Source organism: Pecten maximus, chromosome 17 (assembly GCF_902652985.1).
Source record: "Pecten maximus chromosome 17, xPecMax1.1, whole genome shotgun sequence".
Lineage (NCBI taxonomy): Eukaryota > Metazoa > Mollusca > Bivalvia > Pectinida > Pectinidae > Pecten > Pecten maximus.
The window spans coordinates 1,005,389-1,032,680 of NC_047031.1; the positions used below are offsets into that span (position 1 = coordinate 1,005,389).

At 36.1% G+C, this 27,292-nt stretch overlaps 3 protein-coding genes across 3 annotated transcripts; all 3 read left to right on the top strand.

The window, feature by feature from the left end:
- The first annotated feature begins 563 nt into the window (after positions 1–563).
- LOC117315443 lies at positions 564–10,488 on the top strand. Its single transcript, XM_033869630.1, has 2 exons — positions 564–662; positions 9,161–10,488. The coding sequence occupies exon 2, from the start codon at positions 9,190–9,192 to the stop codon at positions 10,105–10,107; it is 918 nt and encodes a 305-aa protein (XP_033725521.1). The 5' UTR covers positions 564–662; positions 9,161–9,189; the 3' UTR covers positions 10,108–10,488.
- On the top strand, positions 4,183–6,826 carry LOC117315819. The gene is made up of 3 exons (XM_033870219.1): positions 4,183–5,356; positions 5,769–5,987; positions 6,215–6,826. Exons 1-3 carry the CDS (start codon positions 5,204–5,206, stop codon positions 6,824–6,826), a joined length of 984 nt encoding a protein of 327 aa, XP_033726110.1. The 5' UTR covers positions 4,183–5,203.
- A 1,287-nt stretch (positions 10,489–11,775) lies between the features above and the next one.
- On the top strand, positions 11,776–26,901 carry LOC117315820 (E3 ubiquitin-protein ligase TRIM56-like). Its single transcript, XM_033870220.1, has 4 exons — positions 11,776–11,898; positions 12,193–12,331; positions 23,492–24,994; positions 26,780–26,901. The coding sequence occupies exons 1-4, from the start codon at positions 11,776–11,778 to the stop codon at positions 26,899–26,901; spliced, it is 1,887 nt and encodes a 628-aa protein (XP_033726111.1).
- The last annotated feature ends 391 nt before the right edge of the window (positions 26,902–27,292 follow it).

Here is a 27,292-nt window from a genome sequence, read left to right on the forward strand (position 1 = left end):
AATTGTGTGATAGGTGGGGAGGGAATTGAGTAAGAGAGGGGAAGATGGAAATTAGAGAGACAAGTTGTGTTGGAATTGAGAAAGAGGTTAGGAGGGAATTGTGTAATAGGTAAGGAGGGATTTGAGTGGGAAATGGGGGAGTGAAAATTGAGTTATAAGTGGGGAGGGAATTGTGTGATAGGCGTGGAGGGAATTAAGTGAGAGAGGGGTCTGAATATTGAGTGAGAGATCGGGAGTGAGAACTGAGTGAGAGGTGAGGACAGAATTGTGTTCGAGAAACGTTAATCCGACCTATGAGAACCCGGTAGACCAAACTAAATTCATGTCGCATAACGTAGGGTTTAAAAAGCCCAAACGGATTGATTCTATTTTTAGGTATAACTGTCAATGTTGTTTTGGAATTTCTGCTTTTACGGTATTATATAGATAATCGAATAGCATTGACATACCAGGTTAACGTTATACATACAGACACGAGGTAAGCAAAACTGAAATTATTGAAATTATATTTAATATGGTAATTGAGACATATGTTGTCATATCCGGAATTATGATACCGCCCGCCGCCAGTGATCTGTATATTATACACAACAAGGAAGTAAAGGAATGACTCGTCGCTTTGAAACGATCGATGGCTTTATCGTAGTTTAAAGCATTCTAAGGTGAGTATTACGTCTGACAATGACATTGATACTCAGACGTATTGTATTATAAACAACAGTGTTGTATACGAAGCGAATGCTGGCCGAGTTTAGACGGGTGGCTCAGTAGCACATTGTAACAAACGTTTCTTTCACCTAGGTAGACAGGGTCCGATTTTCTCTTCCCTTTTGACTCCGGCTTCCCCCAACCATATGACCCCTCACACGCTACATTCTGTTCAATCAAGTGTGATAAATTTAATTTGAAAAAAAAACTTGCTTGGTTTGTTTAGTAATATTTAACGTCCTATCAATAACTAAGATAACGAAAAGACTACGGCCTTCTATATGTGCGAGACACATGTGTGAGGTGTATTTGCTTGATGAACTTTGCGTGCGGAACTGATATACAAATTGCTGCGTAATTGTTAAGTAAATAAAGTTTTCATTTACAGCTGGTGTAATATTACTTATTAGGATATGGTGGCTTTAGTTCAGCACATTGTTAGGTCGCCTGAGACAAAGTCTCAAGTGACCTATTCTAATCGCCTTTTGTCCGTCGTCATGCGTCGTCCGCAAAACAATTTACATTTTCAACTTCTTCTAAACTAAATGAAATATGGCAGGAAGCTTCGATGGCCAAAGGTCAACCAAAATTGTGAATTGACTGACCCCCAGGGGCTGATGGGTAGGGCCAAAAATGGTCAAATTGACTAAAATTTCAGACATCTTCTCAACTTCAAGATATCGTAGAATCAACAACCCTTCACAGATAGAAAATTCTTAAGGTGCTTTGCCAAAATTGTGAATTTCATGACCCTGTGGTCTCAAGTTTGCCCATAGAAAGGGGGTAAACATTACTATAGTTTATATTGGAAAATCACATTTTTAACTATCATTTGTTACGTTTCTAGTGAAATTCATTCTAACTTGTGTAACATTATCTGCACGGGATGGCGGTTTAATGGTATGACCATGTTGGCCTTGACTGACCCCCAGGGGCTGATGGGTAGGGCCAAAAATGGTCAAATTGACTAAAATTTCAGACATCTTCTCAACTTCAAAATTTCGTAGAATCAACAACCCTTCACAGATAGAAAATTCTTAAGGTGCTTTGCCAAAATTGTGAATTTCATGACCCTGTGGTCTCAAGTTTGCCCATAGAAAGGGGATAAACATTACTATAGTTTATATTGGAAAATCACATTTTTAACTATCATTTGTTACGTTTCTAGTGAAATTCATTCTAACTTGGTTAATATTATCAGCGGGGGGTGACGTTTTGTTAGTATGCACCTATTGGGCCCGACTGATCCCCGGGGCTGATGGGCTGGGCCAAAAAATTCAAATGTTTATTAAATGAGAGATTATGAGGCCCGGCAAGTCTCGGTAGAAACAGATAAATCTTCATCACACTCTCAGCCCTGGTCGATATGTCATCACAGACAAAGGATAAGGTGCAATAAGGGCCATTTTTGGCCCCAAAATTTAGAGAAATAAACTGTGACAATTAGTTTAAGTGTATGCCTCAATAAGAAGTTGAATAAACGTAGTTCTAGGGGACAATTTTCGTTTTTTTTTAAATAATTGTCAAAATCTAACAAAAAATGAGTTTACTTGACGCCGATATGCGGGATTTAGGCATTTTGTTGGAAATTTCACTCAGAAAAACTTAAATTTGAGATTGGCCGCATGGATGTCCCAGCATCATATTTTGCCAATGGAATAAAATAAAAATGTTACGTGCATGTGTTGAATTTTATGCTGGGACATCAATGCGGCCAAATCCTAAAAAGAAAAAACGACGATTGCCCCCGACGCTGTTGCCATGAGGTATACTGTATTAAAAAAACGACCGGAAAGCACGGTTTTCAGAAGTCCGGAAGACAACTCAAATAGAAAATAATCATCTTGTTAAAATCAAAACAAAATTCATTTTATCCGTATTGTTGTTCAAAATAATATGTATAATTTATATTTTCGAAATAAATATAAAATATTGACTTTCAAGGCATATTTTTATCTCGCAAAACATAAACTTAATTCCGGAAAGCGTCACCACCATGGCTGTTTCGTTATATTGTAATAGACCGGCATCGAAGACGTGTTTGTTTACATTATTTCGCGATGACAGAAGAGAGAACTGATCGTCCTCCTTGAAGTTTGGCTGATGGATTTGTTCAACAGAAGATGTTAGCAGTAGAAACAGGTATTTAAGCGTTGATCTGTTCCCAAAATCTGACCAAAGTGCAAGTTTCTTCCGTATAAAGTGGCCTTTTCTTTCAGTCCTGTCATTAACATACACATACAATGTACAGTGCTGCTTTCGATCGCTCGGTCGCCGTGGCTTTAACTACGACAGGCCCAACAGTACATCCCCTAGTGTTTGCTGTTTTTCGTTATCAATAAAGAATTGTTTTTATGTTATTATCATGGTAGATCTATACAAATCATTTGAAAAGAAAGAAAATTATGTGTTTCTTCTGCTGCCCCGACGCGGGCAGACGACAGCTGCAAAGTGTTTCAGTGTTTACATCTTCAAAAACGGCTACACTGACCGTCGTAGGACAGGTTTATTAGAAGATTATGTATAAAATACCATGATTTTTACAATAACTGTAATGTTAAGGTACTCGCACAGTTTAAATAGTCGAAAATCGAAAAATGTGGTTGTAAATGGAACGTGAAAAATTTACGCTGCTGGCTTTTACTTCCAAACGTATAAATTGCATTTAAACTTTGAATTATGACATTCCGCCAGCGTGGTCGAGGGGTTGAATGATTGGCCGCAGTGCACAAGATCGCGGGTTCAAGACCGCTTGACGTCATATTTTTTTTCTTTTGGAAATTAAAATGACCTTTTTTTCTTTCTCTCTCTTTTTTTTTTAAATCTTCCAAGTATGTCTGTGAAATTCGTTTTATAATTTAATATTAAAAAATCAAATAATTTTACTTCTTTTAAGCCAAATCTAGATCAGAATTTTGTCTTTTAAAAAAAAAACAAAAAAAAAACATGATTTCCCAAATTCAGTGTTATATTTGTGTTATTAATGTTTTTATGACCTGATTTGAGTTTTCACTTAAATTTTGGTTATGTGACATTAACCAGGAATGCAGAAAAGTATTTAAGCATTTAAAATAGGTCAATACTAAATTATTTAGTACAATTAATGTATTAAAATCATTTCAAACTAGTTTTCATTAAACCCTGTTGTATTTTCTCGATTAAAAAAGCATGGGCTATACTATATATATATATTAACCACTAAATTGACAAAATATGTAAAAAGAAATTAATATTTGTTAACTTATACTAAAATATTATTTATGATTTGTATTGCAGAATGCCAGGGACCGGGCCTAAGTCTTTTCAATGCGTTGCTTGTGGCAAACGTACACGGCCAAAAGAAAGAAGATTTGTGAACACTGATGTCTACAAAGGCTTTATTCAGCATTTAACCATAGAAGTTGCAGCAAATGATGTAACATGTCAAACATGTTTTGTGAAATACAAAAGGTCAGCAAAAACTGTGAAACCTAAGTTGTGTGAAAATGTGACCGATAGTGAAGATACACCAAAAGATCCGAACTATGTTCCACCGCCTAAAAAACCTAGAAATGATAACCAATTTAAAAGTCCTCAAAATATTCCATTACCCATTTTGTCATCTGGTAACAGTCATTCCACCTGCTGTATATGCAAAAAGAGAGGTTCAAAATTGATGACAGTTTCCATCGACTGCAGAACTAGACTATTTGTAGAAAAGGGTCATCTGCTTCTAGCTGGATCTAGATGTTGCTGTAAACACCTTGATTCAGATAAATATTTCAATGAAGAGGCACTTTGCTCTGTGACCGACAACTCGACGAATTCTCAGGAAGGCAGCACATATTTCAATAAAACTGATATTTCGTCACTAATTGCAAACATAAGAGCTATTGCAGTGCGAAATGAACGATACCGAATTGACTTTGATAATAACCATTCTTTAACTGATGCTGATTATCAGAATCTCACAGGCATTACAAAAGCTGACTTCAATGACTTGTGCTTACTTTTATCGAGTAGCACATCCATTAGATGTACAAAAAACCGAACAAGTAGAACATGTATTGCGTTATTGCTCGTTAAATTGAGAACAGGTATGTCAAACCGACTACTGTCCACTTTATTTAATATAGGAAAATCTAGTGTGCGCAGGGCGATTATGAGTGCAAGACAATTTCTTTCTGTTAATTTCACACCAAGAAATGTGGGATTCCAGCATGTAACACGAGATGACGTAATTGAACACCATACAAGACCACTAGCGCAAGAATTGTTTGGCACCATGATCAACAAACCCGCTATATTAGTTGTGGACGGCACATACATATACATTGAAAAGAGTAACAATTTTCAATTTCAACGAAGATCTTACAGCATACATAAAAATAGACCACTCGTCAAACCCATGGTAATCGTAACAACAACTGGGTACATCGTTTCTATTCTGGGACCATATCACGCCGATTAAAAAAACAACGATGCTTCCATACTGAAACACAATATCAAGACCAACATGGAGAACATGAAGGATTGGCTGCAGACAGATGACCTCCTAGTTGTGGACAGAGGATTTAGGGATTCCCTGGAGTTTCTGAGTGAACTCGGAATAAAGTACCAGATGCCAACATTCCTTCAGAAAGGTCAAAAACAACACACAACAGAAGAGGTAATATTACAAAATATTCAATGTTATTACTATGAGTATAAACCTACAATTTAATTAAGTAATACAATTACCTAGAGGTTGTTCCATTGCAATTCTTCTGTGACATAAACAATTATAATTAGTGTTGTGTTGATGCTCCCAACATTACCAAATATTGTGCAGTCATCATACATTTTGAAAAAAAATGTATGGAATGTAAACATAAATAGGTATTGAACTTTTATACATCATGTCAATATGAATGCAAGATGTTTGCAGACAAACGCATCATATAGAGCTACTGAGAACTGTATCCATATTATTTACATGTTTATACACTTGTTGGGGAACATCTATCACTTTGATTAAATATGTTCAGAATGTCATAAATAGAAAAAAATATTTAAAGTGTTTGTGTTATGTTCTGTTCCAGGCCAATGCTTCTCGACTCGTTACAAAAATACGATGGATAGTCGAGTCAGTAAATGGAAGGTTGAAGCAGTGGCGATATCTTCAGAATGTCATGCCGAACACACAGATACCAGCCATCGGCGACTACGTGCGGCTTGTTGCAGCCCTGTGCAACCGCTACCGAACACCACTCAACACTGGCACAACTGAAGGTGACCAACTGGTAGCAGCTAAGATGAAGGTAATAAAAACTTAAATAGATAAACTAGGATACACTATATCTCATGAGTCGGACTGTGTATTACCATAATTTTTGTCACTAGAGTTGATTAATTTTACATTTGTAGAGACATCTCTTTGCAAAAACTTAACATTATCGTTATATCAAAAAATGGTTATAAGATTATTTTGAGTCTGGAATTGTGGCATGAATGATGAATGGATCAAAGTATCTGTTTCTTGTTTTAGGTTCTGGCGTCCAAGGGGAATGCTCTTCAGCAGCGTGTCCAGGAGGAGAATCTCGACACCCGAAATCACTCCTGGAAATCTATAGATGTTGCCGATGCTGTTGACCAGTTTCCCTCCATGTCAGAAGAAGACATCAGAAACCTGACTATAGGAGTGTACCAAGTGAAGCTTGCTCGTTCTTACACATCAGAGCACTTAAGCGAGGACGGCGACTACACAATCATGGTTAATGATGAGGTTAATGGTATGCTACGTGCCCGTATTCAAAGTCGACACACCAGTGCGAAGAAATATCTTCTTTGGATTGAGTACAGTCCCGCTGTTGTTTTAGGCTGGTTTTGTCAATGCAAGACTGGAGCTCGAGTTGTCGGCACATGCGCACACGTATCAGCTGTTGTTTGGTATCTGGGATATGCACGACATGTGGGAAGTGTTAGGGGCGTAAAAGACTGGTCTGCATTTCTGGAAGACGCTGCTAAGGTTCCAGAACTTGTAGACGGATCTGATAGCGACAATAGTGACCCTGGAGGAGTGATAAGGTGTACGGTTTATTTTGGTGGATATTATGACATTGATATTTTATCATTTCTCATCGGACGTAATGTTGATTAGATGTTTTTTGTATCAGCTATGTGGTCACACATGTTAGTGGACATTTTGGTAAATATCTATATTTTCTCAAATGAAATCACTTAATTCCTGTAATATCAGGATTCATTAACCATTGGAAAATTATGTTCACCTTAATCATGCTACTTTGATTATATCTTGATTAACATGATATTTTGATGATATTCTATGACAACATTTTTTTTTATATTCTGATAACATGCTATTTTGTTATTTTCTTGACATGATCCTTAAATACTCTTATGCCATAATGTTTTGTTGATAACATGATCCTTTAATATTCTGATGTCATGCTATTTTGTTGATAACATGGTCCTTTAATATTCTGATGCCATGCTGTTTTGTTGATAACATGATCCTTTAATATTCTGATGCCATGCTGTTTTGTTGATTACATGATCCTTTAATACTCTGATGCCATGCTGTTTTCTTGATAACATGATCCTTTAATATGCTGATGCCATGCTGTTTTCTTGATAACACTATCCTTTAATATGCTGATTCCATGCTGTTTTCTTGATAACACTATCCTTTAATATGCTGATGCCATGCTGTTTTCTTGATAACATGATCCTTTAATATTCTGATGCCATGCTGTTTTGTTGATAACATGATCCTTTAATACTCTGATGCTATGCTGTTTTGTTGATAACATGGTCCTTTAATACTCTGATGCCATGCTGTTTTGTTGATTACATGATCCTTTAATATTCTGATGCCATGATGTTTTGTTGATAACATGATCCTTTAATATTCTGATGCCATGCTGTTTTGTTGATAACATGATCCTTTAATGTTCTGATCTATTTTGATGACATGACCATTTGCTATTCTGATGACATGTTATGATTTTTTTATTAGATATTTTGATATCCCGATGGCATTCTATATTTATTGTTGATGAAACAATACTTTGATATTCTAATAACATGCTATTTCATTGTTTTGATACTTTGATGATGTGTATAATAGTTTGATGGCATGATATGTTGATATGTGTTGATGATATTATTCTAATGACATGATATTTCAATATTTTTGTTTATACATATGGTATCAAATGATAGAATTGGTTCATATAATGACTTATTGTTAATAATGTCATATAAAGTATTAATATAAAATATTTAAACTGTTTCTTGGACTTTGTTATTCATCCTGCTGCAATGGAATTTTGTCAGAAGTGCTTAATATGTCATGAACATGAAACAGTCAGTCACTTTGATGAGAAATATCCATCAATGTACAATTCACAACGTACAACAACTAGTGGTTGTTCACCCCCTAGGTTAGTGGGAAGCTAGTGATCATATCCTTCAATTTTTACCACTAAACCATTTAACCAAAGACTGACACGTTACTATTATGGTATTGTATGTGATGTTACAACCCTACTGTCTGTCTAACTTCCCTGATAAATAGCATTTTAACGGTTATTTAAAAAGTTATTTACTGATTCTTACGTTGTTTAAATCAACTTGTGATGTTTTGAAGTAATTTTGATGTGGTTGCTATGGTAAATATGTGGTTGCTAAGATCAAAATAGCCTTCTATAAAGTATCCATACCTCTATGAATGCCATGTACAATACTGAGTATACTAAAGGAAAAAACAAATAGTGTATTTATTGTAATTCGGTCCAGTAACAAGTAATTTTTATGGCAGAAATCATTGAAATTAGCAAAATTAGCATGCCTTTGTTGTCAGGCTGGTTGCTAGGCAACATAACACGGAAACGCATTAAATTTACTTTTTTTATAAAGCCCATATATCTATGCACCTTTGTTGCAAAAACAAAGAAAATCTATGATGGGGCCAAAAATGGCCCTTATTGCACCTTATCCTTTGTTACATTAGAATTTTTACTACTAGGTCAATGGAAGACGGGTCGAGTAGATGATGAATTGAGAGAATTATGGGGGAGGGTTGATTGAAAGAGGAAGTGGGGAGGGTGGGAATTCATATAAGGACACCGGAGGGGTGAATCGAAGCGATGGACAGAGGAAGAAGAGTGAGAAACGGCAGAGAGGAAGAGAATTAACAGAGACGAGAAATTGGATGATTTAGTAAGGGAGACGGCTACAGGGAATGAATTAGGAGAGGGGCAATTGTAATATCTTCTTTTAATGATGTCATCAAATGTAAACCAAAATAAATAAAAAGTTGGATGCTGTAGCGACACAATTGCTCTTGTTGTTTACAGAATTGTGAATCATAACAGGATGAAGAGTGAAAATGAATGTTTAACAAATACGAATATAAGTAAATTGTAAAACGTGTGGGGAAAATAATGTTGTGAGATTTCCTCTTTTTCAGGTTACTGTATATCCTTCGTGAACCTTACAATGGCTGAAGGTGGACACCCACAGAAACTCGGAAACCTTGATGATGACGCAACGGAAACAATCTTCATCGAGAAACAACCTCGACTTATTCTGGACAACCATTATGATATAGCATCACCATTGTTTGGACGTAGAGTGAAGGAAATCGGGAAGTTCGACATAAAGACTCTGTCGGATAAATGTACTTGCCTTGCTCGTGGTCTTGTATACCTTCCATGTAATCAAGTAATGGTAAGTGATGACACCAACAGGAAGCTGAAGCTGTTTAAAGACAATGGACAGTTCCTGGACGAGTTGTCCATACAAGGATATCCCAATGATCTGTGTCTGGTAGACAACAACACTGTGGCGGTCGCTGTCGACAAACCTGGTGGTATACATGTCGTGAAAGTCGAGGCATCAAAACTATCCCTGTCGTCTGAGATCAGGATGTCAAACAGTAAGGACTGCATCGGTATAACACATACAGACGGGAGATTTGTCGTGGGTACAGAAGGAGGAGGAGTATACAGTGTAACACAGGACGGCGTGGCTGACTTGTTACATCAGTATAACAGTAAATGTTACTCACTCACACATGACCCAGTAAATGGAGACACACTCGTCAGTGTCTATAGCAACAACCCAGGAAACGTCACGGTGTCCAGACTGTCGGCTAATAAACGTCACACGGACGTGATGAAGGTTGGCGTCGTGAGGCATCCCTTCGTGATAGACGTAGATACGGAGGCAAACATCTACGTATGTGGTCATACGTCACACAACGTCGTACAGATGTCTGGGGACGGTTCACAAGTCAGGGAACTGCTGACGTCCTTGGAAGGGATGAAGTATCCAATGGCAATTTCTGTAAATGGTGATAAGTTTGTGGTCACTAGTTATGATGACAACCATATCCGGGTCTTTGAGCTTTACTAACGTTAATAACATACACAAGCACGAACAGATCACTTGAGATGTATGGTAACCATAGCAATCGAAGTGCATCGTGACACAGTATGACTTAAAACAGTAATAATAGCATTGTATGTCCAACTCCAGCTGATACACCATCGCCGAAATTGCCGGGTTCCAATTATACCTTTTATCAAAGGAAATGTAAAACCATTGCTGTGATGATTATTTAATGGTACAAACAATTTCCATTTCATTTTGTGCTTGATATCATTAGTTCGAAGTATATGTGTATAAGTTATGGTCTGATTTTGTGTTAATCAACTTGTAGATGGGATACTATTAACAACATTCCTTTGTCTCAGTAAGTTCTAAATTAAATTCAATATAAAGAGCTGGACTGTCTCTCGAATTTTGTCATATGTAGAGCCACACATCAGGAGATCAAACAGCCGTGTTTATGTATGCTATTTGCTTCGGGTTGACAGATTGTATTCGATAATAACTTTAACAGATAGCATACATTACCCTTGTTTTTTTTCGTTATTTTGATTTCTAACTACGGTGTGATCAGAGTCATTAGTGATGAAAACCATAATTAAACAGTTTATATTTAATTTTATACTTTGTTGTCATTGTTTTGAATCATGTATTCATTTCTTATCGCTTTGTTTTGTAATGTACACCTTGTAAATCGGATACTGGTGGTCGTCTCTCTCCGTCACAATGATATGTGGATTTAATATAATATAGAGAGCTGGTCTATCACGCATGGCGAAAAACTACACTCGATTAAAAAAAACAACAGTTATCTAGTTGCGTAGTTGGACCATGTAACCAGTGATCAGGTAACGTGACTGGGTCTGGTTACCCGTGACCAGGTAACATGACTTGAACGCGTTATTAGTAACCAGGTAAGGTGACTGGACCAGGTTACTGGTGGCAAGGAAACATTAATAGACCGTGTTACAGTGACCAGGTAACGTGACTGCATCGGATTACCAGTCACCAGGCAACGTGACGTGACCCGGTAACCAGTGACAAGGTAGCGTGACTTGGACGGGCTACACGTGAACAGGTAATTTGACGGGACTGGGTAGCCTGTGACCAGGTAACGTGACTAGGCAGTAAAATTACTGTAGAACATTTACGATTCTACAACAATGTTATAATGACCAATTTAAAAGGCTAATTCTTTGTATATATGTATGCAAACCAAATGTTAACCACACTTGAATACCTTATGATATTGCAACCAAAAAGTATAAACATATTTTGAAGACAAATATAAATATTCGAGATTCGAACTCGTTTCCCTTATACTTTCATCGTAACCACTTTTTTATTTCCACAGAGATTAAATTCATTTTACTTTCCTCGTCAATAGGGACCAGGGAGTTAGATGCATCATGGTTCCTCACAATGCATAACTAACATATCTATATTTTTATTTTACCCACTCTCTCTTACATTCTTACATTTAAAAACAAATGTCTTAAGAATCATTTAAAACTGTTTGTATATTACACATTTGGTCAGGAAATTACCGGTGAACAGGTTGTGGAAGATTTCTAATAGAAGTAGATATTGACCGTTGGTTGATACTATAATACAAATAGATAGTATATCGCCAGAAATAACCGTGAATTGATGGTGACTTGGTAGGGGGACCTTGCATGGAGAAAACTAAACATGACGGGCCTGGACGAAATATCACTGGTGACTTGGGAAAAAGGTAATGGAAGAATGCCGTATGCCAGCGAGTGGGAATATTCTAGGAAATTTAATGGACACAAGGATACCAATGGTGACAAGGTAGAGTAACTGTAAGTTTCAAGCGACATGGTTGTGGTACTGGTACACGAAAATGCTCGTTACCGTGTAGCTAGACTGGACCGGCAGATTACCAGGTTGGGTGACTGCCCATGGCCTTTACGATTACTTGTGACCTGGCCGCCAGGTCACGGAGTTTAATGTGACCAGGAAACGGCATTAGTGCGGGAGTTTAATGGTCGCCACCTGGAGGGTCTTGTCAGAGAGTTTAGGTGACACCAGGTGGCGGAAGTGGTCCGAAAGTATAATGGTGGCCAGGTGGCGTAACTGATCCAGGAGTTTAATGGACGCCAGGTTGCGGGTCATGTCAGAGAGATTAGTGGACAACAGCTGGCGGACCTGGTTCTTGACTTTAATGGTCTCAAGTTGGCGGAACTTGTTTGGGAGTTTGAATGGTCATCGGGGGTTGGAAATGGTTTGGGGGTTTAAAGCTGGCTAGGTAGCGGAAATGGTCCGGACAAAAATGTGAAATATGTTTATATTACACGGCCATCGATCAGCCATTTATATTCAGACAATGTTATTAGTTCTGTCATATTAACCAGAGAATTAATAAAACAGGTCGAGGCCTAATAACAGGGTCAAGAAAAGTTAATATAATAATGTGTCAATTCAGAAATGGAGTGAGTCAGCTAAATTATGATCTGTTTAAAGATCATTTGAAAAATACTTCAAATTGTTCATGTGGTTATAGAATTGAAAACTCCTACCAGTTCTTCTTTGAATGTCCTCGCTTTACTGATGCTAGACAAACTCTATTTCAAGATTTTACATTAATTTATATAGACTTTATAGATGCAATGTCTTTAGATATAATTCTAAATGACAATCAAGAAATTAATCATGTACAGATCCAGGATTTATTTGAGTGTGTGAATAGATACATTTTTGCTACACAACGGTTCAAATAGCTGATATAGACATATAATTAGAAGAATATTTATTATAAATTGTTGATGGTGTTATAGTAATTCTATGATGTTGAAATAATAGTATTAACCCGTAATGGCTGGTAAAATTATGTTATTATGATATTATTATATACAAAATAATTACCTGTGTTGATTGACTACTGGGCATCACTTGCCAGTGGACTTTATGTTGTCATGATTCATAAGGTATATACGTATACATGTACTATGAGATAACTAATTTAAAAGTTATGACATAATATATTTAAGTATTGTAGTTATTGTGTTACACCAAAATAGCACTTGTATTCTTAGTATTTGTTGTTTTTGAACCACAGTGTAAGTATATGGTATATGTTAATGCCCACCAGCTCATAGTATCTTCTAAATATATACAATTAGTTTTAAAAACAATTATATAATTACATGCATGCAATGTCTGTGAATGTATCATGTGTGTTAATGTGTATGAGAAAGTAGTATGTGTTCTAATTGTCTAGTTTTTTTTTTTTTTTTTTTTTTTTGTTGTTTTTTTTTATTTAACTTTCCCCCATTTATTTACAATATCTATTAATTTTCTTTCATTATATACTGAAAGCTAGGTAGAGAGCTTATATAGGCTATGCCTGTTGCTTAATTCCCATTGATTTATCAATAAAATATGTTTGAAACAGAAAAAAATAGGGTCAATCTGGAATTGGTTCATTGACTAATGACACGTTTATTTATAACATAATAACAACAATAAATCGAATAAGAATGCCTTATATTTAAGTCAAATTCATATGAAAATAAACTCAGTGAGTACTAGAATTAAAACATTACACGTAGTGTTTATTGACTTCATAAAAATTCCTTCACTTATTTGGAACTATACTATTCAGCGGATTAATACTAATACGGCAAGTAAATAGACGGAGTGAATAGGCATATATAAATGGATGAAAATGTATGTTAAAGAACATTCTCGTTTCTAAATGAAAAACATTAATAGTTCATCTCGTGAAGTAGAAACTTTGAAACATTTGAAAAGTATACAAGTGTCGACTCTTATCGTGCTTCATGTTTTCATCACACCCAGTGAAAAATTACTATTATTCATCAAGATAAAAACAAATACCATGATTCCAACAATTACGTCAGGTTAGTCCTCACGTACGGTACCTACGAGTGCTATCATAAGGATTTCATACATAATTTTATCGATTTCTGCAAAAACATAAAAAAAAGAACATTTATTATAGTTGAGTTGGGCGTCTGTCCGTAAAACGACGGTCGATTTTTGTTATAGACCATGAAATAATAGAAGCATTCATATAATCATTGAACATAGATATAACGTTATAAAGAGGTATGGCGCATATTGGCCTGTTTCGACCTAATGGTTACCGTTTTCAAAAACAAACAAAAATATTGTTAAAAACTGAGTTTTTGGATACAGACCTTAAATCTATAACATATAAAACAATCTTATTTGCGAAAAATTCGTTTGTTCATTGCAATGGATATTTCATTAAATGACCGTAAAGTTGCATCATCTGGCTATTTGCAACTTTCGAAGGGGGGTTTCCCACTTTCATATAATTTTTTGACATAGAGCGCATCGGAAGACCAACTTTTACAATGTCTTATTTAATTCTTTGTACCAAAAGACAACTAAAATTATATTCTTAAAAAGTGGTCAGCTGATGCGCTGGTATCGAAAAATTGAAAAATCGTAGTGGATAGAATATTTTAATTTTCGTATTAACTAAACTGACTATAACTGATAACATAAAAGTTCACCATCCCGTGAGTCCGCATAGCTCATATGGTAGAATAATCCGGTTTCGAGTTCGAATCACCAAGATGTATTTTATTCATATTTTGTTGTTTCTGAGAAAAATACTATTTAATTTTTCTTTGTCATATTTGAAAGATTTTTTATTTAACATTAAATGCATATATATATAAATGTTAAGAAAAAATGCACTTGCATAAAAGTAGAGTGAAATCATAACAGATTTACTCTATATCATTCAAAGTAAAATGTAAATGAACTGCAGCGTCGACCACAGGCATACATGGATAAGTAGTGCAAAATTCCTATTTAACATGTCAATTATACTTGTTTTCATAATCCGTTCACAACACCAGCGCGCCAATGGACCATGACGATCTATTTTGGTACTGTGTGAATCACTGGGGTCACGTGATATTTTGCCTGTACTTTTAGCCATGACCATCGCTGTACGTGGCCTAGGTCAGGATAAGCGGAAAACGACCATCAACAAAACTTACTTATATTACATAATTTTAAAACATCGCAAGAACCAAGAAAACACCTAGTCTGGTAATCTAATACCTCATGTATTGTAAAATATTTTTATTTCGCATCGGATTTATCTTCGTGTTGATACGCGAGGAGAGTCAATTGCGAATTTAAATTCTTCGCGATCATATATAAAAACAATAACATTTTTGGATGGCGGTGAAGCTATCGGTTACCGATGTAGGAGTCTTACAACGTCCATGGTCATCATTCGCGAATTAAAAGTCATTTCTAAATCAGCGTTCGCAAAATCATGTATTCGCGAATATGACAGTTGAGATACATGTCAGGTCGCGAAATAAAGTATCCGCGAAATCTAAGTGATATACAGTATATCTAGTCTATTGACATGTGATAATGCGGCCGATGTTTGTCGGTTATCGGCTGTAGTAGGTAGATAGCCTTCACAATTATCAGTCAAATACAGGTTTTTATGCTGTATCAGCACATTATTTAAAAAAGTCGTTATCGATACAGAACACAAACCATACAGAGGAACAAGGTACGGAGTAATACGGTACGTATATATTATACAGTATAACGGAGAGATACAAAACATAGAATACACGGTATGACAATTAAGGGTACATGGTACTGTAAAACGGATGTGGTATTCATTTATCATTGTAACGGTTAAGGAGTGCAATCAACTATATTACAATATCCATAAAAATAAATCAAACCTTTCATTAATTGTACTAAATTGCAGTCTTTTTGCTGAATTTATCACTTTATACTATTTTAATTTTCTGTAATGAATTTCGTTACCGCGAGTTGCTATTTTTTGTATATGATCTAGAAGTAAAGAGGCGAGGTTCAAACCAAATGTAATGAAAACCTCTAGTGATTCCATATAAATGGTTATGCTTTCATCGACTGCTGTTGCGTTGTTTTCTTAATATGCGTTGGGAATTGATAAATGAATGTTTTCCTGTCCGTATATGATAAAGATTCAAAGGATATTTAGCTTAAAACATATTCCGTATTTAATCTGCCAGATCAGCGTTTATAGCAGACGACGTTGACAAACGCATTATTCGTATTGAAACGGCACTGATGATTATGTGGCAACTTCGTTTTTGACGTGAATTGATAGTGCCAACATTTGATATTCGTAAAGTTTTTTTTTGATTGGCACCCTTAAAAAGTAAAGGAAAGGCTAACTAGTTCAGAAAGCTCCTCACATTGAAAAGTGCCCGGCGGCAATGTTTGTTGACACATGATGCCTCTAGTTGTATTCCGACACTGGAATGTGCAACACAAAGTGTAGATATTGATTTACATCTAAATTGCTGAGAGGGAGGGGGACAAGGGTGGGGAATTGCGAAATAAACTGAGGGGGGGGGGGGGTAATTAAAAGAGAGAGGGGAATTAAGAGAGATACGGTACATGGATTGGGAAATAAACGGAGCAGGATGATTGAGAGGTGTATGATATTAATTGAACTCATTAACGAATGAAATTGTTATTTTCACACAAACGTAACACATCGTCAAGACAAACACTTGATTATAATGTGTTGATTCAACGGCCTATGACATCAGTAAATTATGTCTAAAAGATCAAATGTGACACAGTTGTCCGACCTATGAGATCCGGTAGTCCAACCTATATAGTTCAGCAGTCCCACATATGAGATTAAGAAATCAAACCTATGAGACCCTGTAGTCAGATCTGTGAGATCCAGCGGTCCGATATATGAGATCTAGTAGTTCGACCTATAATATCCAGTAATCCGAAGTATGAGACCAAGTAGTCCGAACTATGAGATTCGGTAGTCTGATCCATATGATCCAACTATCCGACATACACCAAACTGTAACGCATATTTTAACGGGGTTGGCAACTCTCTAAATGTATGGATGAATGTTGTCTTAGAAATGTTGTTTATTAGACAAAATTCATTGATTTGAATTAGTTACATCATTAATGTGAATAGGTGTTATCATTAAATTGAATGAGTGATATTAATTAGAATGAGTGATGTTATTAACTTGGATTAATGATATCATTTATTTCGATGAGTGACCTAATCAATCTGAATGAGTGATATCATTAATTTAACCAGTGCAATAAATTAATTTGAATGAGTGATACCATTAAGCTTAATATGCGATATCATTTATTTGAATGAGAAATATAATTAATTCAATAATTTATATCGAATGAATAGTGAAATCATTAATTTGTGGAATGAGTCATAAGTCACATCAAGTAGGTTTTCATTCATTCAAATGATTTATATCTCGGGGAAATGATCCCATCTATTTTTATGTGTGATATAATTAATTTGAAAAATGAATCTAACTTATTTAAAGAAGTAATGATACGTAATTCAATGTATCCAGTTTCCAACAAATCTGCATATTTCAAAAACAAGTTTTTTACTAAAATCCTATATTGTTTTATGTAGCTAGAATTACGAAATGAAATAGAAAATATCAAACTGATCATATTTATTTCAATGAACCACATATCTGGATTCAGTAGGCATCAATGCTGTGCCATCGTCCGATATGGGTTGTCTATGCGTGAATCGATTTAACCGTCATCGATGAATGACGTCATCAAGTCAATAAAGAATGAAGTGTAGTGAGGGGCGATAACTCATTAGAGTTATCGTTCCTTACGGAACGTAATGATAATACGAGCTAATTCGCCTATTTTGCCGATATAATAGCGATTTGAGGACAGAAAAATTGGCACATATAAGCAAAGGGTTGAACTATGTTGAATATGTCAATTATGGAAGTGATGATAAAGCAATTTATAGATGCTTGAACATTTAATAATTCATGAAATTTCAAAGTCAACCATTTTGTAAAATTGTTATAGCTAAAACCTGGTAACTCTTTGATTTTGTCAAATAATTTCCCATCTTATCCTTTTTTGTAATAAGTTGAAATTAACTTATTTCAAAAGATAAAAGATGCATGACATCTTTCTATACACCAAAAACAACTGAATTTTACTTAATGTGACATAATAATTGACAATATTTTAGCTTCAAATTGTCAGAACAGCTTTTTTGCATGTTGTTTTCTTTGGTGCATAAAAGTGAAGGGTTTAAATATTTTTGGAAATTTAATCATTATGTATTAAAGCAAAAGATGTTATAATTTGTCACTGTCCTAAGAACCATCTAAATAAAGGCCAGGTCAGAGACTTCAAAATTTAAAGCATTACTATAGATATTTCATTAAAAAATTGGAAAAAAAATCCATTACTGAAAAAGAATTGTTCAGTATACTGCTAGGGTGTACTGAAGTATATGTATAGTAGTTTCTTGAAAGTTCGTGTCATTGTAAGCTGATATGTATGAGATATGATTCTCGAAACGTCGTACTATCAGCTGATCAAGACATCAAAGCATCAACTAACGACACAGTAATTTCATTAAACAAACAAACAAAATAAAAAATATTAAATAATTACATATTTAAATTTAATTAATTCAATAATTTATATCGAATGAATAGTGAAATCATTAATTTGTGGAATGAGTCATAAGACACATCAAGTAGGTTTTCATTCATTCAAATGATTTATATCTCGGGGAAATGATCCCATCTATTTTTATGTGTGATATAATTAATTTGAAAAATGAATCTAACTTATTTAAAGAAGTAATGATACGTAATTCAATGTATCCAGTTTCCAACAAATCTGCATATTTCAAAAACAAGTTTTTTACTAAAATCCTATATTGTTTTATGTAGCTAGAATTACGAAATGAAATAGAAAATATCAAACTGATCATATTTATTTCAATGAACCACATATCTGGATTCAGTAGGCATCAATGCTGTGCCATCGTCCGATATGGGTTGTCTATGCGTGAATCGATTTAACCGTCATCGATGAATGACGTCATCAAGTCAATAAAGAATGAAGTGTAGTGAGGGGCGATAACTCATTAGAGTTATCGTTCCTTACGGAACGTAATGATAATACGAGCTAATTCGCCTATTTTGCCGATATAATAGCGATTTGAGGACAGAAAAATTGGCACATAAATTCGGATGATACTTCGAGCCATTGTAAAACTCGACTCGATCTAGGTTTGGGTGTATCTGGTATCCCGTGGAAAATCGTTTTTGTGAGATAGTTTGGGTCAAACATGCCTAAATCGATATTTTGACCAAGAGGTTCTGTTTAAATCGCCCTCAAAATTCAGAAAAAAAAATCCATATATATATATACAATGCTCGTACAAAGAGATAAATGTTTCCTGAAGAAAACTGTCTGATTAGTTTTTCGATATCTTCAGCAGAACGATTTCAAGATTGTTTTGAAAATGGCCTATTTGTTCGACCTTCTCAGTATTTTTCCACTCGACTGGGGTATTTACCTATAAATAGGCTGCCAGTTTTAATGACGCTAGACCGGCGTTTCCTTTCCGTTTAGCACGGTTGGAACAGATAGACCGGGGCGGCATACACAGTTATAAGCATTAAAATCATTACGAATCAACTGGTTTTATATTTGTTTATATTTGTTTTGCGCTAATCATCTTGATTATGTCTTTTAAAGCCTGCATTAACATCAACAGGTCCGTTAAAATTGACGTATGAAGTTTATATGTAATAGAAATTATTAACACACTTGGAATGGTCGGCTTGACCGCATATATAAAGGACGACTATAGAAATAAAGCCATCCTGAACTTATCGGGTATTATCTCTGAAATGATTCCCCGAGGAGTTCCGGATGGAACAACAACGGGGACTTCACGCCGCTTACTCGTTCAACTCCGGGCTTTAGCTGCAGTCTAAGTGAGTTGTATTACATTTTCCCGTCAGGACCAGGACTTTTTGATATTCTATCATATTAAATGTGACATTGGAGGCTATAGTTGTTCTACTATGACCATATTTGTTGCTTTCCAGGATCAGCCGGCCTAGTGTAAAAGCTACGTGTTCATTAACGTTTTAGAGACAGGCGACGTTTAAATATGTAATTATTTAATATTTTTTATTTTGTTTGTTTGTTTAATGAAATTACTGTGTCGTTAGTTGATGCTTTGATGTCTTGATCAGCTGATAGTACGACGTTTCGAGAATCATATCTCATACATATCAGCTTACAATGACACGAACTTTCAAGAAACTACTATACATATACTTCAGTACACCCTAGCAGTATACTGAACAATTCTTTTTCAGTAATGGATTTTTTTTTTTTTCAATTTTTTAATGAAATATCTATAGTAATGCTTTAAATTTTGAAGTCTCTGACCTGGCCTTTATTTAGATGGTTCTTAGGACAGTGACAAATTATAACATCTTTTGCTTTAATACATAATGATTAAATTTCCAAAAATATTTAAACCCTTCACTTTTATGCACCAAAGAAAACAACATGCAAAAAAGCTGTTCTGACAATTTGAAGCTAAAATATTGTCAATTATTATGTCACATTAAGTAAAATTCAGTTGTTTTTGGTGTATAGAAAGATGTCATGCATCTTTTATCTTTTGAAATAAGTTAATTTCAACTTATTACAAAAAAGGATAAGATGGGAAATTATTTGACAAAATCAAAGAGTTACCAGGTTTTAGCTATAACAATTTTACAAAATGGTTGACTTTGAAATTTCATGAATTATTAAATGTTCAAGCATCTATAAATTGCTTTATCATCACTTCCATAATTGACATATTCAACATAGTTCAACCCTTTGCTTATATGTGCCAAAGAAACCATGTGCGAGAAACCTGTTCACACAAAATTTACTAAAATTATGTCAACTGTTATATCACATTATATATATAGTTAATTAACTAATTTAGGGTGTGGAACCATGTTGTATTTGTGTTTTATCTTAAATTTTTAATCAGTTATTAAATAATTACCAATATTTTGTTATCACTATTTTGTAAGATAGTTATTCTTCAAAATGTCATCTGCCCACAGGTAGCAATTGGTAAATTTTGAAATATCTTTGCTGTAATACCATACCAACATATTTCAACCTTTCACTTACATATACCAAAGAAAACAATGTGCAAGAAACCAATTCTGACCAATTTATACTTAAGTTTTTTGAACTATCATGTATTTATTGTGTCGCCCAAAGTTAAATTCAATGTTGGGGAACCATGTAATTTTTTTTTATCTTTTGAATTTAAAATTTACTTATCTAAAGGTATATTATAGAAAATTATTCCATACATTCAAACAATGACCATGATTTTATGATAACACTTCTACAAAATAGTCTTCTTCATAATGTCATCTTCACACAGGTAAAATACAGTAACACGGGGACTAGGATACATGTAAATAGTGTATATTTTTCTTTTTTAGGCCAACACCACTCTACATGTATGCAAATATTTACATAAGGAAGCTTAAGGGTGTTCTAAATAGTTGGCCAAAAACCGCAGTTAATTTCCCTCTATTTTGTACTGAAGAAACAAATTCAGTATTTTGAAACTTTACATGGAATCTGGTTTTAATTTCACATTTTAGAACTATTCTCTTAATATCAAACTATTTTGATATTGGGATAACACCATTTTCTTTAATTTTCACATCTTTTACAATTGCAACTGTGACAAATAAGAATTAAAAAGTTTTAAACAGTTACTGTAAACGAGGCCTTAGACCGCAAGTAATTATCCTCTATGTCCTACTTTAAAAAAAACTTCATTAAAATGTTTTTGAGACTTTGCATAAAATATAGTTTTCATTTCATTTTGTATAACTATTCTCTCAATTTCAAGGCATTTATATATTAAGAAACAAATTTTCCATAATTTTCACTTCTTTGGTATTACATTGTATTGCCACTGTAAGAAAGTTTATTAATTATTTATTATTGAGGGACCGAGTGGTTAAGGTGTCGCAACACTTTATCACTAGATTCACTAGCCCTCCACCTCTGGGTTGCTAGTTCGAAACCTATGTGGGGAAGTTAACTGGTACTGACTGTAGGCTGGTAGTGTTTCTCCCGGTACTCCCGCTTTCCTCCACCTCTAAACCTGGGACGTCCTTAAATGACCTTGGCTGTTAATAGGACGTTAAACCAAATACACCAAGTTTGTTAATATTATATTTATTGAAAAAGTATAGAAAAGTTTGAACAGTTATCCTGCAGAAGAAAAGGGAAGCTGACAATCAGGCCGGTATGTGCTGTTGTAGTTGTGTTTTTGGGCAAGACCACTTTACCCTTATTGATCCGGATGATTTTTACCTCAAATGATGCATGACATTTTTAAAACTTAGAATACTGCAAGTGCATTTGTACCTGAGCTGAACTTAGTTTGGTTTGTCTGCTGGTTTTATCACCACACATATGGTTCAGTCATGCTAGATCATTTTGAGACTTGGTCTCCTTGTAGTAGTTGGTGACTACTTCATTGAACAACACACTAGAACCCTGATTTTGAAATCATATTATATAATATGCATGACATTTCTTAATCTTTGATTGCATATGTCACTATTTATGGATTAGAATACTGCGAGTACATCTGTTATTAAGCTGAACATAGGTTTGCTTGCTTATTTATTTTATCACCACGGTTCAGTCAGAATCATTTTGAGGCTGGGTCTCCTTGTAGTAGTTGGTGACTACCTCATTAACAACAGACAAAAGGCCCTGAACTTATGCTTGGATAGATGCCAATATTGATGTCTCATAATCAATTAAAGTGTCATATTCTAGAAAACTGTAGAATTTTGAGAATAATTATTATATAGGAGGTACCAGTGATATATCACTGTATTGGAGGTATATATTGGTATAAGAGGTGACTACCTCATTGAACAACACACCAGAGACCCTGAACTTATGCTTGGATAGATGCGAATTGATGTCTCATAATCAATTAAAGTGTCATATTCCAAAAAACTGTAGAAAGTGTGAGAATTATTGCACTGGTAACCCCCATAACCTTCAATTTCCTGATGCCAGTATGAATTTTTAAACTTAGATAAATGTCGTGTGTGTCAATTAAGTGCAAATGAGGAAATTCATTGGAAGTGAGGACAATTGGTGCAAGTGAAGGTATTAATGCTAAAGGAAGGGAATTTATTTGTATTTATCTGTCTTTCATGTTCAAATAGAGTTATCGCCCCTCACTACACTTCATTCTTTCTGTGACATTCCTTTAGGTGTCACCCCACTAGTTAAACATTAGAGAGTAAAGTTTAAATATAATGAAATATAGCTTTCTGTAGAGATAAAATCAAAAGGGTGTGCTTGTATATTCACAGAAATGAAAATGATAACAGAAAAGAGAGCAAACTGGAATATTTAATCAACAGCTCCCCCGTCCGTGAAATTATTAAATCATAAAAGTTGTTAGTAATATGACATTATTATTATACAATTTCTCTTTATTCAGTGTTGACCCTCACTATGGCCGAAGGTGGACGCCCTCCAGAACTGGATTTACACTTACTGGAATGTCCTATCTGTCTGGAGCGACTTCAGAAACCCAAGTCCTTACCCTGTTTCCACTGCTTCTGTCAGAAATGTCTCGGGACATACATCACGAAGGAGTTGTCAGGGAAGATGGCGTCAGAAGCTTCCTTCCCTTGTCCTGTCTGTAGGAGGGTGACCCCGCCTGTCAATCCTGTGGAATCTAAGGACAAATGGGCAGAACATTTCCCTACTAACCCTGTGATCCAGGACCTCATTCAGCTCAAGGAACGATCGTCTGAACCACTGTACTGTAAACCCTGTCAGACAAAAGGTAACATGACCAATCCTGCGAAGTTTTGGTGCAAGGACATGAAGGCGAATTTTTGTGAAACTTGTAAGACACAGTTTCATGATATCATACACAGTGACTGTGACATCTTGGATATAACCGGATATGGCGGAGGTCGACCAAAACAGGAAAAGTCAGCCCCTCGATGTGACCAACACGATGAGAAGAATGTTTGGTATTGTGAGGACCACCAACTCTTAGGATGCCAGATATGCGTTTTTGAAAACCACAGAAGTTGTGAGGAAGTGACAACAACGATAAAATATTTTCAGAAAATAAAAGATGGGTCACGGCTAGAAGACATGCAAGACATGCTGAAGAAAAACACGGAGGTTATTGGCATAATAGTGAAGGACTTTGACGAACAACTTCAAAGTCTGGTACAGAACCAGGAAATAGCACTACAGAGTATCACCGATCTCCATCAAAAGGTCGATAAACGGCTAAAAAAGCTACAGAAAGACGTCACAGACAAGTTGATCGCGTCGTTTAAAGAAGAGAAGATAAACATGGAGGCGTCATTACGGCAGTGTGAACGTCTGATGAATAGTATGATGAATACCATGAAGTCGACTGTTACTGCCGTAGAGGGAAATGACCACATTGAGACGATAGTGCTGTACCGGAGAGGACAGGCAGAGGTGGAGTCGTGTAAGGCCATGATAACGGAGATGGGAAAGTCGTACATGTCCGTCAGCATCAAACATCAGGTTGTTAGTGGACACGGAAATCTTGATGACGACGGAATGGGAAAGATCATAATCGAGAAACAACCACGACATTTCCCTGGCAACCATTGTGATCTAGAACCACACTTGTTAGAAAGAGAAATGAAGGAAATCGGAAAGTTCAACATTAAGATTCCGTCGGATGAATATAATTGCCGTGTCTGTGGTGTTGTGTTCCTCCCATGTGATCAAATCGTTGTAAGTGATAACTACAACAATAAGCTGAAGCTGTTTACAGAAAAAGGACAGTTCCTGGACGAGTTCACCATTCAAGGACGTCCCACTGATCTGTGTCTGGTAGACAACAACACTGTGGCGGTCGCTGTCGACAGTCCTGGTGGTATACATGTCGTGAAAGTCGAGGCATCCAAACTCTCCCTGTCGTCTGAGATCAGGATGTCAAACGGTAAGAACTGCTTTGGTATAACACATACAGACGGGAGGTTTATCGTGGGTACAGAAGGAGGAGGAGTGTATAGTGTAACACAGGACGGCGTGACTGACTTGTTACATCAGTATAATGATGACTGTTGGTCACTCACACATGACCCAGTAAAGGGAGACACACTCGTCAGTATATATAAATGCAACACGGGAGACGTCGTGGTGTCCAGACTGTCGGCTGACAAACGTCACACTGACGTGATGAAGGTCGGCGTCGTGAGTTGTCCCAGGGGAATAGACGTAGACAGGGAGGGAAACATATACGTGTGTGGTTTTATGTCACATAACGTCGTACAAATGTCTGGGGACGGGACTCACGTCAGGGAACTGCTGACGTCATCGGACAGTATGGTGGATTCATGGGCAATATCTGTAAATGGTGACAAAGTCGTTGTCACTAGATATCATAACGTGTTCGTAAGTGAAGAGGACAATTGCATCCTGGTTTTACAATTCAACTAGTGTGTTAAAACGAAAACAATCACAGTCTAGAAATGTATTGTTTACTTTAACAGTCAGCGTCACTCGTTGACTATTGTCAGTGTTCTGTCGGCCTTAGTTAGTTATTAGTTTATCGCCTACATGGCCCCGCCCATTGCTAGGTTTCGTCTCGTTGACTATTGTCAGTGTTCTGTCGGCCTTAGTAAGTTAGTTGTTTATCGCCTACATGACCCCGCCCATTGCTAGGTTTCGTCTCACAAACAGTGTTTTTTTTCGGCAGTTGCAGCTAAGTTTCTTCTCACACGATCAGCCCTGACCAATCTGTCGCCAACGTTTGTTACAGATATATTTCTCCCAATGAATCAAGTTAATTGGGCGGAGTAAAGAGAAGCGTGACTCCATACGTTAATAGGGGAGGGATGAATTTGAATAAGTATGGGGGAGAGGTAAATAGGACAGCGTATGGCTTAAATCGAGAAAAGAACACGAGAGGGCTGAATTGAGAAAGGAGCAAGATGTTGTTGATTTAAAGACGAATGGGGTGTGAATTAGGAGGGGAACTATGCGGGGACATGAATTGGGAGAAGAACGGGGAGGAGTGAATTGACAGAGGAACGAAGGGTTAGGTGATTTGTAGGGGGTGGGCAGAGGATGAGCTGAGGGCAGGACACGGTGAATTGTGGTAACGCCTACTGTGGAAAGCACAAGGTTGGCAACTCCGTCACAAGGGAAACGGCACCCCATCTCACTTCAATCGATTTAAAAACACAAATCTTCAAACCAACATGGCGCATACTATTTACTACCGCCATCTTCAAAATATTAATGTCTAACCTAGCCTTTCAACTCCGTATGTAAATGAGGAATCAAGCTGAGGAAGCAGATTGAAAAATGGTGTTATGAAGGAGGAATTCGGCGATGTTTTCACGGATTAGTGTGTTTTGTATGTACCAATTCGTATTGAGTGACACGGTAGGTTAAAGATGCAATGTGCGCTGTGCCAGTTTGAATAAATATGATTTTTAATCGATTGAAGTGAGATGGGGTGTCGTTTCGTTCGTGACGGAGTTTCTGGCCTTCACTATTACACAGTACACATACCACTTTCATCATCTTTTTTTAATTTTCATTTTCTATGTAGGCGCCTGTAATCAGTCCCCCTCCCATTTCGCTTACCGAGGTCAGAGTTGCTCAATTATCGGATTGATGCTCTTAACTGTCCATTATCGTCTTGTTTATTTCAATATTTTGAAAATGATTGAAATGAAATAAATGCAAGATTAAACGAAACGTGCTCGTCATCTAGATACTGGATTCGGAAAGGACCCTGTTAAAAAGGAACACGTCATCGGGTTTATTGGAAAGATACTCGTAAACAGAGATGCCGAACATTCATCTTCATTGTCACCTGCCAAGGATTATACGTAGCGAATGCTGGCCGAGATTGGTCGGGTGGCACATTGGTACAGTGTAACAAACTAGGCTGTCCTGGATCAATTTTCTTCTTCATTTTGACATTTTTTACGCTTCCATCTGGTCAATCATGTGTGATTGACATACTTCGATACAACTTGTTTGTTTTGTATAGTAGTGTTAGTAATGTGTAAAGTCCTATCAACAACTAAGGTAACTTAAGGACACGGCCTTCCCTGTGTGTGAGACGCATGAGTGAGGTGTATTTGTTTGATGATTGTCTCAGTGTGGTACTGGACTTACACTTACTGGAATGTACTATCTATCTGGAGAGACTTCAGAAACCAAAGTCATTACCCTGTCTCCACTGCCTCTGTCAGGAATGTCTCGGGATCTAAATCACCAA

Bases quoted from the DNA above. Each gene is read 5' to 3' on its own strand.
- LOC117315819 (XM_033870219.1), top strand. From the start codon at position 5,204: ATGGAGAACATGAAGGATTGGCTGCAGACAGATGACCTCCTAGTTGTG. The intron at 5,357-5,768 runs GTAATATTACAA...GTTCTGTTCCAG, and splicing joins AACAACACACAACAGAAGAG to GCCAATGCTTCTCGACTCGT. The intron at 5,988-6,214 runs GTAATAAAAACT...TTCTTGTTTTAG, and splicing joins TGGTAGCAGCTAAGATGAAG to GTTCTGGCGTCCAAGGGGAA.
- LOC117315443 (XM_033869630.1), top strand. From the start codon at position 9,190: ATGGCTGAAGGTGGACACCCACAGAAACTCGGAAACCTTGATGATGAC.
- LOC117315820 (XM_033870220.1), top strand. From the start codon at position 11,776: ATGACGGGCCTGGACGAAATATCACTGGTGACTTGGGAAAAAGGTAAT. The intron at 11,899-12,192 runs GTAGAGTAACTG...TAACTGATCCAG, and splicing joins AGGATACCAATGGTGACAAG to GAGTTTAATGGACGCCAGGT. The intron at 12,332-23,491 runs GTTTGGGGGTTT...CTCTTTATTCAG, and splicing joins GTCATCGGGGGTTGGAAATG to TGTTGACCCTCACTATGGCC.